At 39.1% G+C, this 17,108-nt stretch overlaps 2 protein-coding genes across 2 annotated transcripts; both read left to right on the top strand.

Moving 5' to 3' along the window:
* The first annotated feature begins 1,902 nt into the window (after positions 1–1,902).
* On the top strand, positions 1,903–5,192 carry LOC140284409 (sialic acid-binding Ig-like lectin 13). The gene is made up of 7 exons (XM_072378281.1): positions 1,903–1,990; positions 2,185–2,568; positions 3,119–3,424; positions 3,501–3,770; positions 3,857–3,932; positions 4,706–4,745; positions 4,956–5,192. Exons 1-7 carry the CDS (start codon positions 1,903–1,905, stop codon positions 5,190–5,192), a joined length of 1,401 nt encoding a protein of 466 aa, XP_072234382.1.
* Positions 5,193–11,728: 6,536 nt separating this feature from the next.
* LOC140284410 (sialic acid-binding Ig-like lectin 14) lies at positions 11,729–16,347 on the top strand. Its single transcript, XM_072378282.1, has 7 exons — positions 11,729–11,816; positions 12,014–12,397; positions 12,954–13,259; positions 13,336–13,605; positions 13,693–13,768; positions 15,861–15,900; positions 16,111–16,347. The coding sequence occupies exons 1-7, from the start codon at positions 11,729–11,731 to the stop codon at positions 16,345–16,347; spliced, it is 1,401 nt and encodes a 466-aa protein (XP_072234383.1).
* The last annotated feature ends 761 nt before the right edge of the window (positions 16,348–17,108 follow it).

A 17,108-nucleotide genomic window follows, 5' to 3' on the forward strand; every position in this document is an offset into this window, starting at 1 on the left:
TGTTATCACCAGAAGGTGGCAGTAAGTGGCTGGAAGGTCTCTTCTCTTTCATCAATTTTACATCAAGTATGATACACTCTTTTTCTCTGGGAGACATAACACCAGCAGGCCTCTTCATCGCTGTTTCAGTGAAGATGAAAAGACTGAGTTTACGTTCAGGGGCTCAACATACGCCGGGCAAAATATAAATAATCAGATAAAATCATTTTAAATTAGGGGTAACACATAGTTATTACATGTGATAAGAAGCTGGATCATAACCAGTAGCAGAACCACAGAGTTCAGGACCTCACACTCATCGATGAATCACAGACAGTGAGGAAGAGGAGGAGGAACCACAGTAAGTGCAGACCACTGCATATGAACTCTAACTATTCAAACAGCTCTTATCATGGTAACTGCTCAGAATGTCCCCGCTCGTTTAACTCAGGAAGTAAAGGTTTCTCTACAAAATGAACCATTCGACCAGATGCTTCGTTTCTGGTTAAGACAACTTCCTCTTCTGTTCCATTACAACAACTGTTATCTTAACCTATAGTCTCACCCTTTGGTAACACTCTGCAGCCAAGTTTACTCACTTAAAACCTTCCTTCCATGCAAAGAACATGAGAACATGCACGACTCCACACAGAAAGGCTCCAGCTGATACTCAAACCAGGAACCCTCTTACTGTGAGGCGACTGTGCCAACCACCACACCACCGTGCAGCCCCACTGAAAACCAGTCAGAGATTCAAATTCAAATTGAATGCTGTTTTCACAATAAATCTGTAAATACATATGAACTACATGGACGTGTGTGCCTGATAAACCTCAGTTTGTCAGAAAGTAAATAGCTGAGTACTTGAAGTAAACGGAGGAAGTTGGTAAGTTGGGTTCTGCAGGATCGTCACAGCGACTGTAAACAGGTCAAACTTATGTCACCTCCTTTAACCTTTTCTTAGTTTTACAAAGCGCTTTGCAATGTCTTTCTCTTTCACCCACTCACACAAGCATCATACAGCGTTATGAAAAATTATCTTTCTGTAAATGCAGACCTTTTTTTTCTATTCAGTCACGCTAAAAAAAAAAAAAAGATGCAGTTTTTTCACCAAGGACACAGCAGCATGTAGAGATAAAGATAAATATGATGAAGATAGAACCACTGAAATTCAGATTAAAATGACCACTCTACTTTCTGACATATGGCCATGAAGCAACTCTTTTATACTATGAATATTCTTTTTCAGGTGGGCGACGGTTCAAAAAATGGTTCAAGAGCGTTCATGATTTTCAGATCCCATTTCTGTTGTGCACAGGACAAAACTACTCTGACTTAAACGTCTTCTCTGTGTGTTTGTAAGAGTATTTTCAGGGTTTTAATGAATATTCAGTCTGCTGCTGAACAGACAGAAGACACTAAGCCTTGTGGTAAAAATAATCTTTCACACGTTGATGAGCTCAAGTTCCTCTTTCATACACAGGAAGAAGGAAGGATGAAGATATCTAGAAACAACACTGTTTGCCTTCATTGGACATTTGCTTTTAATTAGAGAAGTTGGTTATTTGATGCTGATCTACTTAAATAGGAAACTGTCAGACATTAAGACAAATTTGTTTTCCTGTTTCAGCTTCAGACTCATTTGGTAAGAAATGTGACTTGAACTTCTTATTCTAATGTTTAAACTTGAGATTCACTCGGTGTAACTTCTTATAGATAATATCAACTTTAAGAAATATTTTTGAATTTTTTTTCATTTTGTTTCCATTTTATTTTTCAATTACTTTCAAATGTAACTACGGATTCTGGGTTGAATGTTTGAAAGTTGCTTGAAAAAAACAACTGAATGGTTAATTGAAATCCTACTTTATAAAAAAACACTGACAAACGACCGTTTATTTCAGCTTGTTTTCAGTCTCAGAGATGAAGGAGGAATGTAGGAGTTTCATGGCAGCCCTGTCTGTGAACGTGGTGACAGTCAACATGTTCCTGAGTGTCTTCTTTCTTCCAGGTGAGCTCTTTGTTCTCTCACTTTCATTTGGAAACATGACTTGAATAATTTCTAGTCTGAAATATTTGATACTGATGTTATTTAAAGGCTCCACATGTAACATGCTGCAGCTGAACTGTAGTTTGTGTGTCATGAACTTTGTTTTCAGGCAGATTTTGCTCCACATTATGTTCATCATTAGTCTGGTTTTACAGGTGTTTTGGCTGGTTGTTATCTGAAACCAGCCGGCCTCTTCATTACTGCACCAAAGGAGATGGAAGCACTGAGTGGATCTTGTTTGCAAATCCCATGTAGCTTTGCTACAGATCAAACAACATTTAACATTAGAGGAACTATCTATGGAGTGTGGATTAAAAGTGACGAGAGTTTTGCTTTGAATCCAAACAATGTAGTTTTCAACAGCAGTAAGTCGGCTAACATCTATCAAATGAATATCACTGGAAACCTGAGTCAGAAAAACTGCACCACTCTGTTTTCTGATTTAAGCACAACTCATACAGACAAATACTTCTTCAGAGTTGAGAACGGACCGTTCAGAGCAACAGCTTGTGATGATCCTATTCAAATAACAGTTAAAGGTGAGAAAGTTTTCTTTCCATTAGTCTATAACATTATGAATAAAATGTGACTTTAGTTTTAGTGTAAAACTACAAACTCCTTTAATCTAAGCTTCAGTGTGAAATGAAACATCTTATGTAGGATTATCAACAGCATCAGTCAGAGTTCAGTGTTAAAGAAAGCAGTTTGTGAACACAAAGTGGTCATTTTAGAAGTTATCACAGTTGAATACTGCTGAGATACTGACAGTATACATTAAACAATCTTTCTGCTGATGTCTGCAATGTTGTAACTGCAACACTGGAAAAATGTGAGCTCCTGTCAGAAGTTACTTTTCATCTTTTCAAGTCTTCACATTTATTATGAGATGAGGAAAAAATCTACATAAACCTATTACTGCTTTTTATTGTAGTTAAATCTGCATCAATTAGAATGTTGATACTGTTGTCTGTTTTTAATTTAAAATTTTTGTTATTGAGGATTTTGTATGCATTCTTTAAATATCTACAACACCTTCACCTGCTTATGTTCTTGTTAATGTTCTGTATTTTACTTTATTTTAAACCACAGATTCTGCTTGGAAACCCAGAATCAACATCCCAGGTGAACTGAAGGAGAAGGAGTCTGTCACCATCACCTGCTCAGCTTTCACTCCCTGTCCTCACTCCCCTCCTGAACTCACCTGGAATCTCCAACAAAACTGTCATAGACAAATGGAGGAAAACACAGATGGAACCTTTACAGCTAAAATCCAGGAGACCATCACTCTGTCAGACACACATGATGGATACACCATCAACTGCTCTGTCAGATATCCTGTGAATGAAGGAAAACATGTCAAGACAGCAGAGACAGAAGTGACTCTCAGTGTTTCATGTAAGTGATCCTGTCAGCACATCATGGTTCATCCGTTTCTGATGAATAAAGTTAATCTGTGTAACATTTTCCTCAGATGCTCCTAAAGACACCTCAGCATCCATCAGTCCATCAGGTTTGGTGTCAGCAGGTAGCTGGATGAACCTGAGCTGCTCCAGCAGAGCCAATCCTCCCATCAGCAGCTTCACCTGGTTCAAGGACAGCAAACATGGAGCCATGAAAGTAGCTGAAGGAGACTTTTACAGACTCAAGATGACCAGTGTGACAGATACAGAAAGTTACTCCTGTGTGGCTGCAAATATTCTCGGTAATCAGACGTCATCATGGATTCATCTGAACAATGAAGGTAAATGCAGAAATTTCCTTCCATGTAAAACTATGACTTCCGGTTCTGCTGTCTAACTTTCTATCTTTTTTTTTCTTTTGCAGCAGGAAGCTCTCTGCTGTCAACTTCAATTATTACAGTGATTGTTGTCATTGTGCTCATCTGCCTGGTTGTTTTTGTTTGGTGAGTATCAGAATATAAATGATCTCAAACACTATCATTCTTCATAGAGAAGTGTAGCCCAGGCTTCATAGATCTGGTTGTTAGTGTAGTGTTAACTGCACAGCGTCTCTGTATATGTGTGTGGGACGTCTCAAGGGTAAAATGAACTCCTGTGAGCTTATGTGAGATCAGCCAACGCCCTGTCTGATTGATGCGAAGCGGCGAGTTAGATGTACCTGTGACACATTTCTGCCACTGGCCTTCAGTTTATGAGAGAGAATACAGCGTCTCGTTAGATGGATGAAAGTTGCTCTGCTTCGTGAGTTCTTGTCACACTTTTAAAAAATGATGGGCCGACTCATCTCAGGTGCAACATGTTTATTTATACAGAAATTGTAAATGCAGCTGCATAAGCTCAGTCAGCAGGACAGGAAACAGAAATAATTCATTCACGACTCAACTCCTCGGGTCCTCGTTCATTTGGCACGTGACAGTGGGATATATGTATACTCACACAAATTAAAGGGCCCCAATGAGCTGATACTTAGCTCATAAATGAAGACTCAACTCAAAACAACAGAGGATACATTTAGTTTTTTATGCGTGCTCTTTATCATTTTTTCTTTGTTATTTTCTTTTTTTTTCATTGTTCTGCATTAAATGCTTTTAGCCATGTTTCAGGTTTGAAGGAAAATATATGAATAGATATTATTAGCAAACTAAACCGTGTGTGTCTCTGTGTTTTAACCTGAAACACAGTAGAATTATTCTGACTGCTCTCTGATGTCTTCCAGGTGCTTTAAGTCCAAACATCCAACTCCACATCAGACTCAGGTGAGTTATTGTTATACCTTTGTGAACAGTACTGCACTGTGAATGTGATTGTAGTCTAAGATTCCTGACAGCAGCTGCATGAACAGTAAGCTTATCATTAAAATGCTGTTTAATTGGGATCAAATAACCATTCACTGAACGCGAGTCATTATTTCATTCTGTGTGGAAGGATCCAGCTCACTGCACTTCTTGTTCAACACGTTTCCACAGAGTCAAACAGGAGAGGATCTTGCTCATCAAACACCAGCCACTAAACCAGAGGAAGAACTCCATTATGAAGAGATGAACTTCAGGAAGAGACCTGAACCTTCCTCCGTCTCAGTGCAGGACAGCAGACAGCAGCAGGAGACGGTGTACGCACAGGTCAAAGTGTCGGAGCCAGAAAACAGCTCAACACAGACTGCTGACAGCCCGGAGGATCTCTACGCTCAAGTGAAGAAAAAATAACTTCTGTAGTGTGATCACAAAGAGATTTACATTTAGTTTCTACAAGATGTAAGTTCATGTTTGAAATAAAGAGAATCAGTTGTTCTCAAATGACAAGAAGCTCTAAAGCTCCACACCCTGCAGCTCACATGGTTTGGTCACTGATATCATCATTGATATTAATAATATCTGACTTTTTGGGACGTTTTTTTTCTGCCATTGGGGATTGGATGTCAGAACGACAAGAGGAGAGTTTTGTGGGGTCTGTGCACAGCTGAGTGTCGCATGCATAAAAATGATGATATGAGATCAGGAATGAGCCAAAGCCAATGAGTTTGACTCTTGCTGTGTGAGTGGTTTCCCACGTCTCTCTTTCAACAGCTCATGAAGATTTTTGTCAAGCAATTCAAATATTAGACTTATGTGCCCTTTGATGTTGTCTTTAAGTCACTTGAATGGTGTATTTGTTAAGTGACGCTACAGTTGTAAGAGCGGAGTATCAGGAAATGTCAACTGTGAATTGACACAAAGTGTCAGGGACTGGTGGAGAGGTAGGACCCAGATGCAGCTCTTTGTGTTCAACAAAAGGTTTATTCCAACAAGAACAGGGAGCAAAGGCAAAAACAGAGTACAGCAGGTAGCCAAACTTATCTTTCTGTGGCATGAAGTGAGGATTGAAAGGAAACCAGGAGGCTAAATACTGTGGAGGGAGTGATCAGTGACTGAGGTGCAGCTGTGAACAATGAACCAGGTGACCTGAGTGAACCGAACGTGACAGGGGAAAAACATGATTAAACATAAACTGTGACATGAACAAACTGTGACAGAACAGACTGTGACACAAAGTCTAAATGGGCTTATTTTCAATCCCAATATCTGAGGCGTTTAGCTATCAGAAGAAAGAGAAACACAAAACGATGTGGATGAGAGATGTTTTGCTGAGAATTTGTCCTAAAGCTTACCTGTCTCACTGCTTTAATGAAAAACGTTCCAAAGTTCCAAAGACATTCGAAGTAAGGGAATAATTAACCGTAGTTTACTCAAAAATCCAGAATTATGTAGTTTGCTGAGAGCACTTTTACAATAAAAATTACCTTTTTTAAGTCTATTAATAAAAAGAGCATGTGGAGATGCATTTTTCATCATCAGTTTACTCACATGCTGGAGGTTTGTAGACCCACTGACTGGGTCTACATGATGAGATTAATATGATTATAGATGTAGTTGGGTTATGCTCCTTATCTGAGGGTAGTTATCCTTGGATATATGGCGCTGAATGAATCGAATCATTGGCACAAAGCATGTCATACCCCGGTGCCATAGGTGGCGCTGTACCCATTTCAACTATCACTAATAGAGCCACTTCCAGTTGACCTCTTCACCACCACCAACAACAACAAGCTCAGGCATTTGGGAAAGATGGTGAACGAAGATCAAGATGAAGCTACGTCCCTCTACTTTTCCTTTGTGATGAGCATGCTTATGGCACTAACGCGATGCACAACGGCACATTCTCCATCACGTTGTTTATTCATCTCCACCAGCGGCGGCAACAACAGTAATATCGTCTCCTTCGACTTCCGGGTCACGACCCCGAGAAAAAATCTCGAGCATACACAGAACACAAAGTCCAATTCACCATGTGCTTCACCGTCTACAAACACGTTTAGTGTGACTATCAACGGATTTATCTTGGGGTCTTAATCAGACTGCGAGTAACCCGATCCGGTCCAGTTTGTTGTCAGACGAAGGTGTATACATGAACTGAATAACTCAGTCTTGTTGTAATTTAGCCATTAATCTGATTTTTACAGTGCCATGTAACCCCATTGAGTGCTGCTGACTCCTGGCATAGTTCTTTAAGTTTTTTTTTCCAAATAAGGCCCATAATAGAGGACCAGAGGGCTAAACTGTAAACGGGGCGGCTGTAGCTCAAGAGGAAGAGCAGTCGCCTACCAATCGGAAGGTCGGCTTCCCCAGGCTACATGTCGAAGTGTCCTTGGGCAAGACACTGAACCCCCACCCTCACTGAACCCCCTCCTGATGTATCCATCAGGGTATGGATGATTAGAAAGCACGTAGTTATGTGTATCTTAAGACGTGCTGTATGTATGAGTGTGTGAGTGGGTGAATGTGGCATGTAGTGTTAGAAGCGCTTTGAGTGGTCAGTTAGACTAGAAAAGCGCTATACAAGTACATTTACCATTTACCATTTAAACTCAGACTCCAGTAGCAAGACCAGAATACATTCCACCTACAATCCGCCCATACTAATCCTGTCACAGTGAGATCAGTAACACATATTCTGATGAAAGATAAATGAAACCATGGCAATTTATGTTTGTATGTAAACACACTGAATGCTTATAGCCCAGGGTAAGCTCACCTTTTATGATTAAATTCAAAATGTGATTGTCTTCTATTGTGACTGGCTTTAGATCTGTTAAAAAAGATGGTGTCTCTATGGAAATATTACATTCACAATTTAAAGACAAATCAGTTCCTTTTGTGGAATTATGTTTCTCCTTAAAATTTCTCCTTTCCTCAAAATTCATAACAGTGGCAACATATGAGTCCTTATTCTCCTCAGTTGCTTTGCTTTCCCTCTGTGGAATAAAGTGTGATGCATGCATTAAATCACCAAATGCTTACATGCTCTTTCTGAAGAAGCAGAGGCCAAACATGGTGGCTGAGCTGAAGAGTGAGAGTGGCACTGTGAATGCAATCCTTGAAGAGAGAGTGAGGGTTTGCTCTCATATCTTCACACACTCAGCAACAACTCTGATCAATAACATCTCACACACTGACAGTGTTTTTGATTAAATTACTTACTTTTATTTTTTACATTGCCAAAGATAAAAAAAAAAAAAAAAAAAGGACTGAGGAAGTTTACGCAGAAATACACAGTCATGCAGATTTGTGTCTAGACTCTATTTGCTTGTAGGCTTTGCTTATCAGCTGCCTTATGTGTTATCGCCAGTTATCTAAATATCTTCTGAAGGACGCCGACTTTCACCAAACCATTCTCGGTGAGTATATAAACGTATTTCTGTCACGGTTTATTCTCTGTTCCATGTCTTGGCTCGTCATTTCCTGTTTTATTTTGAAAAAAGCACTAACCTTGTCCTCTCGTTTCAGGTAACTTGCTCTTCCTCCCGTGTCATGCGTCTCATTGTCTTCCCTGATTACCAAGTTTTTCCCCTTGGTCCCTCATGTGTTCAAATAGTCGTATAGTCAAATAGGCGTTTCCCTTGTCTTGTGCCAGTATGTTGTCTCTGTTCGAGCGTCACTACCAGCCACCTTGTCTTGTTTGCCACAGATCCCACGAGCCTGCAGTGAGCGACTCTCCTGCAGCGCACCTTGCTTTGTCATTTATTCCACAGCCATAGCCTTAGTTTATTTATTGTTACGGTAAGTTCCATAGCTTTGTTTTTCCTCCATTTTCACGGAGTGATTTTCGTTGTTACTTGTCATGGTCGCCTCCATTAAAGGAGAGCGTAAAGTTAAAGTTTCATAGAGCCTCTGTTATTGTAACGAGTGCGCCTTTGTTTTATCCGCTTCCTTTTGAGAGCGAGTCTTTGTTTTGTTAAGAGTTCATAGCTTTTGGTTTTCCTCCCGTTGTGGAGAGATTTGAAGTTTGTTAACTTTCATAGCCGCGCTCCTCCTCCCTCGTAGATACGGAGGAGAGCGCTTAGGCGTTTCTAGCCTTTTCGTTTGCGCTGCGGGAGATCGCCCTGCAGTGCCGTCATCTGTTGTCTTGAGTGATAATAAAACCTCTTGAAACCGCACGACCCTGCGTCTGCGTCCTGAATCCCTCTCTGGTACGTGACAATTTCATACCAGAAATAAGGTCTAGGTTTAAAAATACCGGAGTTGCCCTTTAAGAGATTTGATTTATTTAATTTATAAATATGATTATTGTACATTTTGGTGAAACTGGTAAAAAGTCTACAAAAAGGGGTCCCAGACAATTGTATTGTCGTATAAGTTATTTATAATTAAATAACAGATGTATATTGAGATATGGTGGAAATGACATTTGATCAACGCAGGTCAGAAAAATGTACAAAATTAACAATTTTTCCTGTAATCTTAAGTTTGATTTAGAAGAAACCTGCATCCCCAAAAAGGAGGAAATTTCAGTGTTTTGAGTATCATTTAGAATCCACATAAGCTCTTAAATGTCACTTGCTGTACAAGTAAAGTGTGACTGTAAAGACCTAAGATGGAATAGAAAAGTTCTTATGTCGTGGGTTTTGTGTTTGTATATCCAGGTGATGGGTCTCATTGCAGCTTTCCCTTTGACTGTGGCGAGATTGAATCTATTCTTTCTTTCAGGTGAGCTGCTTGTTCAGTCTTAATTTATTTAGGCTGTTTTTACTTTATTTACAATTTGAATCTCAACAAATTACATTATTATTCAAAATGTAAGTGAATGTCATGTTCTGTTTATTGGTGGGCAACAATGTAAAATACTTTTTGTTCAGTGATTGAGTCATTTTTTCATATCATTTATATTATTACAACAGACTGTGTGAGATACAACTGAACATTTGTGCCACATTAAGTTACTTCCATCATTTTACAGAGGCTTTCAACCTGATCTAACATTAGATCAAACATTAGATCAACCTGATCTAACAGAACATGTAATGTTGGTCCACAGCACAAACTGATGCAGATTCACAGTAAAGCCTCCCAATTGTAGAGTGAGTGAGTTTTCCATACATTTTTTTTCTCAAGATACGCAGCTTATTTTGAACCCTGTGTCATCATGTAGAGTTTAACGTCTCGCTACATGAGAATTTTGGTGCTTGCTATGTCACATTTGGCAGTTCTTTCACAAATAATTAAATCATGAGACATGTCTAAAGTATATATTACAGGCTCAATTCTGTGTAGAATTACAGGAGATCTCCTTCAGTTTAATGCTAATACAGCATTTGTCTGCAATTCTGCAAGATTTTTTTTCAAGTTCAGTCACCATAAATAGAGGCCCAGTAAACCTGTACTGATGAGACTTTTGGCTCATAGTTTTTGACTGACAGGTCACTGAAGCTGAGGTTAACAAAAGAAACTAAAAACCTGCTGAGGGGAGTAACGAGTAACAACACACAGGTGGTGTAAATAAAAAAACTGAAGGTTTATAGAAGGACAGGAAAAAACTGAAGAGATTACACAAGGGGTCTAACCGAATAGTCAAGAAAAGGACCTTCCTACAACTTGTCCTAAGCTCCTCTCCTTGACCACGGTGGAAAACATCATGGGGTTAAGGAAAGCTGGAAGGAAAAGCTCGACCACACTTACACTGAGCTGTGATGTGGGCGTGCAGCAGTGAAACTACAACTGTTCAAGAGATATTCCACAAAGATCACTTTAGATGCTTCCTCTGTAACAATCTTGTCACATTGTTACACAAAAGTTATCTCATATGCATCATATCAGAGAAAATATGGAATATTTCATTTTTTTAGTTTATAATTGAAGAATTAAATTGAATTAAAATGACAGAGAGAAGCTGTGATTGGATCAGCTGAGGAAATCAGCTGATGTGATGAGTTAGGAGCAGGTAAACAGAGAGAAGGTAAACAAACTGTATTTGTTGATGACATTTTCTGCACTTGTGCTTCCCTGTTGTGCCAACATCCTCTAACATTACTGTAGAACAGCTTTTCACCACTGGGCTGCACTGTTGGTCACATAAAAGCTGCTGATGTTTCAGGCATCACTTGAGCAAACGATCTCATGACAGATGTTTGACTCAAAGGCAACATGAGGCTCAGTAGGATGAAAATGATGACATCTTTGTGTTACAGCTACATTTTCTGTGACTTGTTAGTCATTTGATTTGTCTCCTTAAAGCCAGCTGGGGTGTGATATTTTTTGGAAAAACAATAAAAATGTTATATTGCTGTAACTTCTGCCTTTTTATTTGTAAGACGTGCTGTAAGAGTGTGTGTGAATGGATGAATGTGGCTTGTAGTGTAAAAGCGCTTTGAGTGGTCAACTAGACCAGAAATGCTGCATTTACCATGTTTGTGTGCAGCAAAAGTGCACAAATTCATCTTTTCTAACTGTTTTCGATGAAGACCTGAATTAAATATAAAAACACTCTTACTAAAACGGGCATTTGCTGACAGTGAGACGTGTAATAAAAATAATCTTTCACAAAACAATTTGTCATTCACACCCTAATGAGCTCAAAATGTCACAGTGTGACTTCTTCTTTCAGGCAGCAGGAGGGCTGAAGCCATCAAGCTTTTACTTGATATTTACTGTTTAACAAAGAAGTTGGTTCTTTGATCTGCTGCGGATCACGGTAACAATGATATGAATGATTTATATATTTTAACATTTCCAGCCTGAGATTTGACCATTTTTGTTATTTTCATGAATTCTGCTGAAAAATACTTCAGGACACAATAAATTCTGTTTTGTAGATTTTAAGTTTTTGGTTTAAATGTTTGAGGTTGCTGAAAAGAAGTTTTAGTTCATATCTGCTTTGATGGAAACACGGACATACGACCGTTTATTTCAGCTTGTTTTCAGTCTCAGATATGAAGGAGGAATGTAGGAGTTTCATGGCAGCCCTGTCTGTGAACGTGGTGACAGTCAACATGTTACTGAGTGTCTTCTTTCTTCCAGGTGAGCTCTTTGTTCTCTCACTTTCATTTGGAAACATGACTTGAATCATTTCTAGTTTGAAATATTTGATAGTGATGTTATTTAAAGGCTCCATATGTAACATTCTGCAACTGAACTGTAGTTTGAACATGAACATGAACTTTGTTTTCAGGCAGATTTTGCTCCACATTATGTTCATCATTAGTCTGGTTTTACAGGTGTTTTGGCTGATTGTGATAAGAAACCAGCAGGTCTCTCCATTACTGCACCAAAGGAGATGGAAGCACTGAGTGGATCTTGTTTGCAAATCCCATGTAGCTTTACTACAGATCAAACAACATTTAACAGCACAAGAACTATCTATGGAGTGTGGATTAAGATTAAAAAGACATTTGCCTTGAATCCAAACAATGTAGTTTTCAACAGCAGTAAGTTGACTAACATCTATCAAATGAAGATCACTGGAAACCTGAGTCAGAAAAACTGCACCACTCTGTTTTCTGATTTAAACACAACTCATACAGACAGATACTTCTTCAGAGTTGAGAACGGACCGTTCAGAGCAACAGCTTGTGATGATCCTATTCAAATAACAGTTAAAGGTGAGAAAGGTTTCTTTCCATTAGTCTATAACATTATGAATAAAATGTGACATCAGTTCTAGTTTTTGTGTAAAACTACAAACTCCTTTAATCTAAGCTTCAGTGTGAAATGAAACATCTTCTGTAGGATTATCAACAGCATCAGTCAGAGTTCAGTGTTAAAGAAAGCAGTTTGTGAACACAAAGTGGTCGTTTTAGAAGTTATCACAGTTGAATACTGCTGAGATACTGACAGTATACATTAAACAATCTTTCTGCTGATGTCTGCAATGCTGTAACTGCAACACTGGAAAAATGTGAGCTCCTGTCAGAAGTTACTTTTCATCTTTTCAAGTCTTCACATTTATTATGAGATGAGGAAAAAATCTACATAAACCTATTACTGCTTGTTATTGTAGTTAAATCTGCATCAATTAAAATGTTGATACTTTTGTCTGTTTTTAATTTTAAATTTTTGTTATTGAGGATTTTGTATACATTCTTTAAATATCTACAACACCTTCACCTGCTTATGTTCTTGTTAATGTTCTATATTTTACTTTATCTTAAACTACAGATTCTGCTAGGAAACCCAGAATCAACATCTCAGGTGAACTGAAGGAGAAGGAGTCTGTCACCATCACCTGCTCAGCTTCCACTCCCTGTCCTCACTCCCCTCCTGAACTCACCTGGAATCTCCAACAAAACTCTCACAGACAAATAGAGGAAAACACAGATGGAACCTTTACAGCTAAAATCCAGGAGACCATCACTCTGTCAGACACACATGATGGATACACCATCAGCTGCTCTGTCAGATATCCTGTGAATGAAGGAAAACATGTCAAGACAGCAGAGACAGAAGTGACTCTCAGTGTTTCATGTAAGTGATCCTGTCAGCACATCATGGTTCATCCGTTTCTGATTAATAAAGTTAATGTGTGTAACATTTTCCTCAGATGCTCCTAAAGACACCTCAGCATCCATCAGTCCATCAGGTTTGGTGTCAGCAGGTAGCTGGATGAACCTGAGCTGCTCCAGCAGAGCCAATCCTCCCATCAGCAGCTTCACCTGGTTCAAGAACAGCAAACATGGAGCCATGAAAGTAGCTGAAGGAGACTTTTACAGACTCAAGATGACCAGTGTGGCAGATACAGAAAGTTACTCCTGTGTGGCTTCAAATATTCTCGGTAATCAGACGTCATCATGGATTCATCTGAACAATGAAGGTAAATGCAGAAATTTCCTTCCATGTAAAACTGTGACTTCCGGTTCTGCTGTCTAACTTTCTATCTTTTTTTTTTGTTTTGCAGCAGGAAGCTCTCTGCTGTCAACTTCAATTATTACAGTGATTGTTGTCATTGTGCTCATCTGCCTGGTTGTTTTTGTTTGGTGAGTATCAGAATATAAATGATCTCAAACACTATCATTCTTCATAGAGAAGTGTAGCCCAGGCTTCATAGATCTGGTTGTTAGTGTAGTGTTAACTGCACAGCGTCTCTGTATATGTGTGTGGGACGTCTCAAGGGTAAAATGAACTCCTGTGAGCTTATGTGAGCTCAGCCAATGCCCTGTCTGATTGATGCGAAGCGGCGAGTTAGATGTAACTGTGACACATTTCTGCCACTGGCCTTCAGTGTATGAGAGAGAATACAGCGTCTCGTTAGATGGATGAAAGTTGCTCTGCTTCGTGAGTTCTTGTCACACTTTTAAAAAATGATGGGCCGACTCATCTCCCGTGCAACATGTTTATTTATACAGAAATTGCAAATGCAGCTGCATAAGCTCAGTCAGCAGGACAGGAAACAGAAATGATTCGTTCACGACTCAACTCCTCGGGTCCTTGTTCATTTGGTACGTGACAGTCAGCTCAGGCTGAAGAGCAGTAGGCACCACAGTTCGTTCACAAACCGGATCATTCATATGGATCATTGTTTCGTTCATTTGTCATGTGACTGCAGCTCAGCTACGGGGCTGTGGACTACAGGCTGCATTGGGATTGGGTCCCAATCATAATTAGTTAGTGGTCTTCGGTTCTTTTGGATGTGTTTAGTGTTCTTGTGTATATAATGCGTGAAGTCTGTAAATAAATAAATGATAATGTAATAATGTGACTAAATACTTGATTTTGATTTTGTGTTATACTCTACCATAAAATAATATAATATGATAATAATGATAATGACAATAATAATAATATTAGTAATAGGACACAATAAATGCACCATGTAACATTTTAAGGAACTTATTGTTACTTTTTTCTCACTTAATTGTGTTATTAATTGTCAAAATGAATGTGAGTTTTACATTCACTTGTCCTCTACCAGCTGTCACATGACAGAGCTGAACGGATCGTTCTCGTTCGTGGCAGCTACTGAGTCAGTGTCGTGCTTTAAACAACAATGGCAGGGAGGATACAGACACAAGTCACCTTATTGTGCATTTGCTTTCCCAGGTTTTCACATGGTTTGAATTGTTTGTGGAATTTTGTGTATTGTACTTTGTCAGCTCAGCTGAAGCAAACTTTGTTGCCCAGTGTTAAGTGTTTAGAACCGTGGCCCTTTTGTGCAACGCCCACAGTAGGGCTACAGTGCCACCTGCTGGAGAAATGGACAAAATGACTCGTTCAAAGATTCGCTCAATTTACTGTTCGAGAGTAAAAGATCGGATTCAGTCAAAAGAGTCGAACTTCCCAACACTAATACTCAGTGTGTGCTTCTTCATGTACTGATTACTTCTTCTGCTGGCCGTGGCGTCAGCTACTGATGCATACGACACCGAAACTTATATTACACTTATATTAAGATAGCAAAATCTATATTAACAGTAGTTTCCCTAATTGAAAGTGACCTCTAACCTAAAAATAAAATTGAGGGAGGGCTACTATTTTTATATATTCGTGTTAAGTGACCCTTGTGTTAATGGATGCTGCGTTCCTTCCTTCCTTCCTTCCTTCCTTCCTTCCTTCTGTACCTGTGGTGTGGTGGGATATATGTATACTCACACAAATTAAAGGGCCCCAATGAGCAGATACTTAGCTCATAAATGAAGACTCAACTCAAAACAACAGAGGATACATTTAGGTTTTTATGCGTGCACTTTATTATTTTTTCTTTTCTTTTTTCTTTTCTTTTTTTTTCATTGTTCTGTATTAAATGCTTTTAGCCATGTTTCAGGTTTGAAGGAAAACATATGAATAGATATTGTTAGCAAACTAAACTTTACAGGGGGTTACAGAAGTTTTTACTGAACTTTAATTCAAGGTGAGAATGTAATGAGCCTGTTTGAATGTTTTTCCTGCTTCTTCTCTTTCTGTCCTTTGTCAGTAACTTCCACAAACTGGATTTTAATCTGATGTTTTTTGACTGATGTTCATCCAATAATCTTTGCTTCGTATCAGTCTCAACTCGCTCTCAGTCTGTGTCTCTGTGTTTTAACCTGAAACACAAAAGAATTATTCTGACTGCTCTGTGATGTCTTCCAGGTGCTTTAAGTCCAAACATCCAACTCCACATCAGACTCAGGTGAGTTATTGTTAAACTTTTGTGAACAGTACTGCACAGTGAATGTGATTGTAGTCTAAGATTCCTGACAGCAGCTGCATGAACAGTAAGCTTATCATTAAAATGCTGTTTAATTGGGATCAAATAACCATTCACTGAACGCGAGTCATTATTTCATTCTGTGTGGAAGGATCCAGCTCACTGCACTTCTTGTTCAACACGTTTCCACAGAGTCAAACAGGAGAGGATCTTGCTCTTCAAACACCAGCCACTAAACCAGAGGAAGAACTCCATTATGAAGAGATGAACTTCAGGAAGAGACCTGAACCTTCCTCCGTCTCAGTGCAGGACAGCAGACAGCAGCAGGAGACGGTGTACGCACAGGTCAAAGTGTCGGAGCCAGAAAACAGCTCAACACAGACTGCTGACAGCCCGGATGATCTCTACGCTCAAGTGAAGAAAAAATAACTTCTGTAGTGTGATCACAAAGAGATTTACATTTAGTTTCTACAAGATGTCAGTTCATGTTTGAAATAAAGAGAATCAGTTGTTCTCAAATGACAGGAAGCTCTAAAGCTCCACACCCTGCAGCTCACATGGTTTGGTCACTGATATCATCATTGATATTAATAATCTGACTTTTTGGGACGTTTTTTTTCTGCCATTGGGGATTGGATGTCAGAAAGACAAGAGGAGAGTTTTGTGGGGTCTGTGCACAGCTGAGTGTCGCATGCATAAAAATGATGATATGAGATCAGGAATGAGCCAAAGCCAATGAGTTTGACTCTTGCTGTGTGAGTGGTTTCCCACGTCTCTCTTTCAACAGCTCATGAAGATTTTTGTCAAGCAATTCAAATATTAGACATATGTGCCCTTTGATGTTGTCTTTAAGTCACTTGAATGGTGTATTTGTTAAGTGACGCTACAGTTGTAAGAGCGGAGTATCAGGAAATGTCAACTGTGAATTGACACAAAGTCTAAATGGGCTTATTTTCAATCCCAATATCTGAGGCGTTTAGCTATCAGAAGAAAGAGAAACACAAACGATGTTGATGAGAGATGCTTTTCTGAGAATTTGTCCTAAAGCTTACCTGTCTCACTGCTTTAATGAAAAACTTTGGAAAGTTCCATAGACATTCGAGGTGAGGGAAAAATTAACCGTAGTTTACTCAAAATCCAGAATTATGTAGTTTGCTGACAGAACTTTTACAATAAAATTACCTTTTTTA

This window comes from Leuresthes tenuis, unplaced genomic scaffold, assembly GCF_036924035.1.
Source record: "Leuresthes tenuis unplaced genomic scaffold, fLeuTen1.0.hap1 SCAF_24, whole genome shotgun sequence".
Taxonomy (NCBI): Eukaryota; Metazoa; Chordata; class Actinopteri; order Atheriniformes; family Atherinopsidae; genus Leuresthes; species Leuresthes tenuis.

Excerpts from the sequence above, each read along its gene's own strand:
- LOC140284410 (XM_072378282.1), top strand. The coding sequence starts at position 11,729 with ATGAAGGAGGAATGTAGGAGTTTCATGGCAGCCCTGTCTGTGAACGTG. Across the intron at positions 12,398-12,953 it reads TATTCAAATAACAGTTAAAG|ATTCTGCTAGGAAACCCAGA; the intron begins GTGAGAAAGGTT and ends CTTAAACTACAG. Across the intron at positions 15,901-16,110 it reads CAACTCCACATCAGACTCAG|AGTCAAACAGGAGAGGATCT; the intron begins GTGAGTTATTGT and ends ACGTTTCCACAG.
- LOC140284409 (XM_072378281.1), top strand. The coding sequence starts at position 1,903 with ATGAAGGAGGAATGTAGGAGTTTCATGGCAGCCCTGTCTGTGAACGTG. Across the intron at positions 3,425-3,500 it reads AGTGACTCTCAGTGTTTCAT|ATGCTCCTAAAGACACCTCA; the intron begins GTAAGTGATCCT and ends CATTTTCCTCAG. Across the intron at positions 3,771-3,856 it reads GATTCATCTGAACAATGAAG|GAAGCTCTCTGCTGTCAACT; the intron begins GTAAATGCAGAA and ends CTTTTGCAGCAG.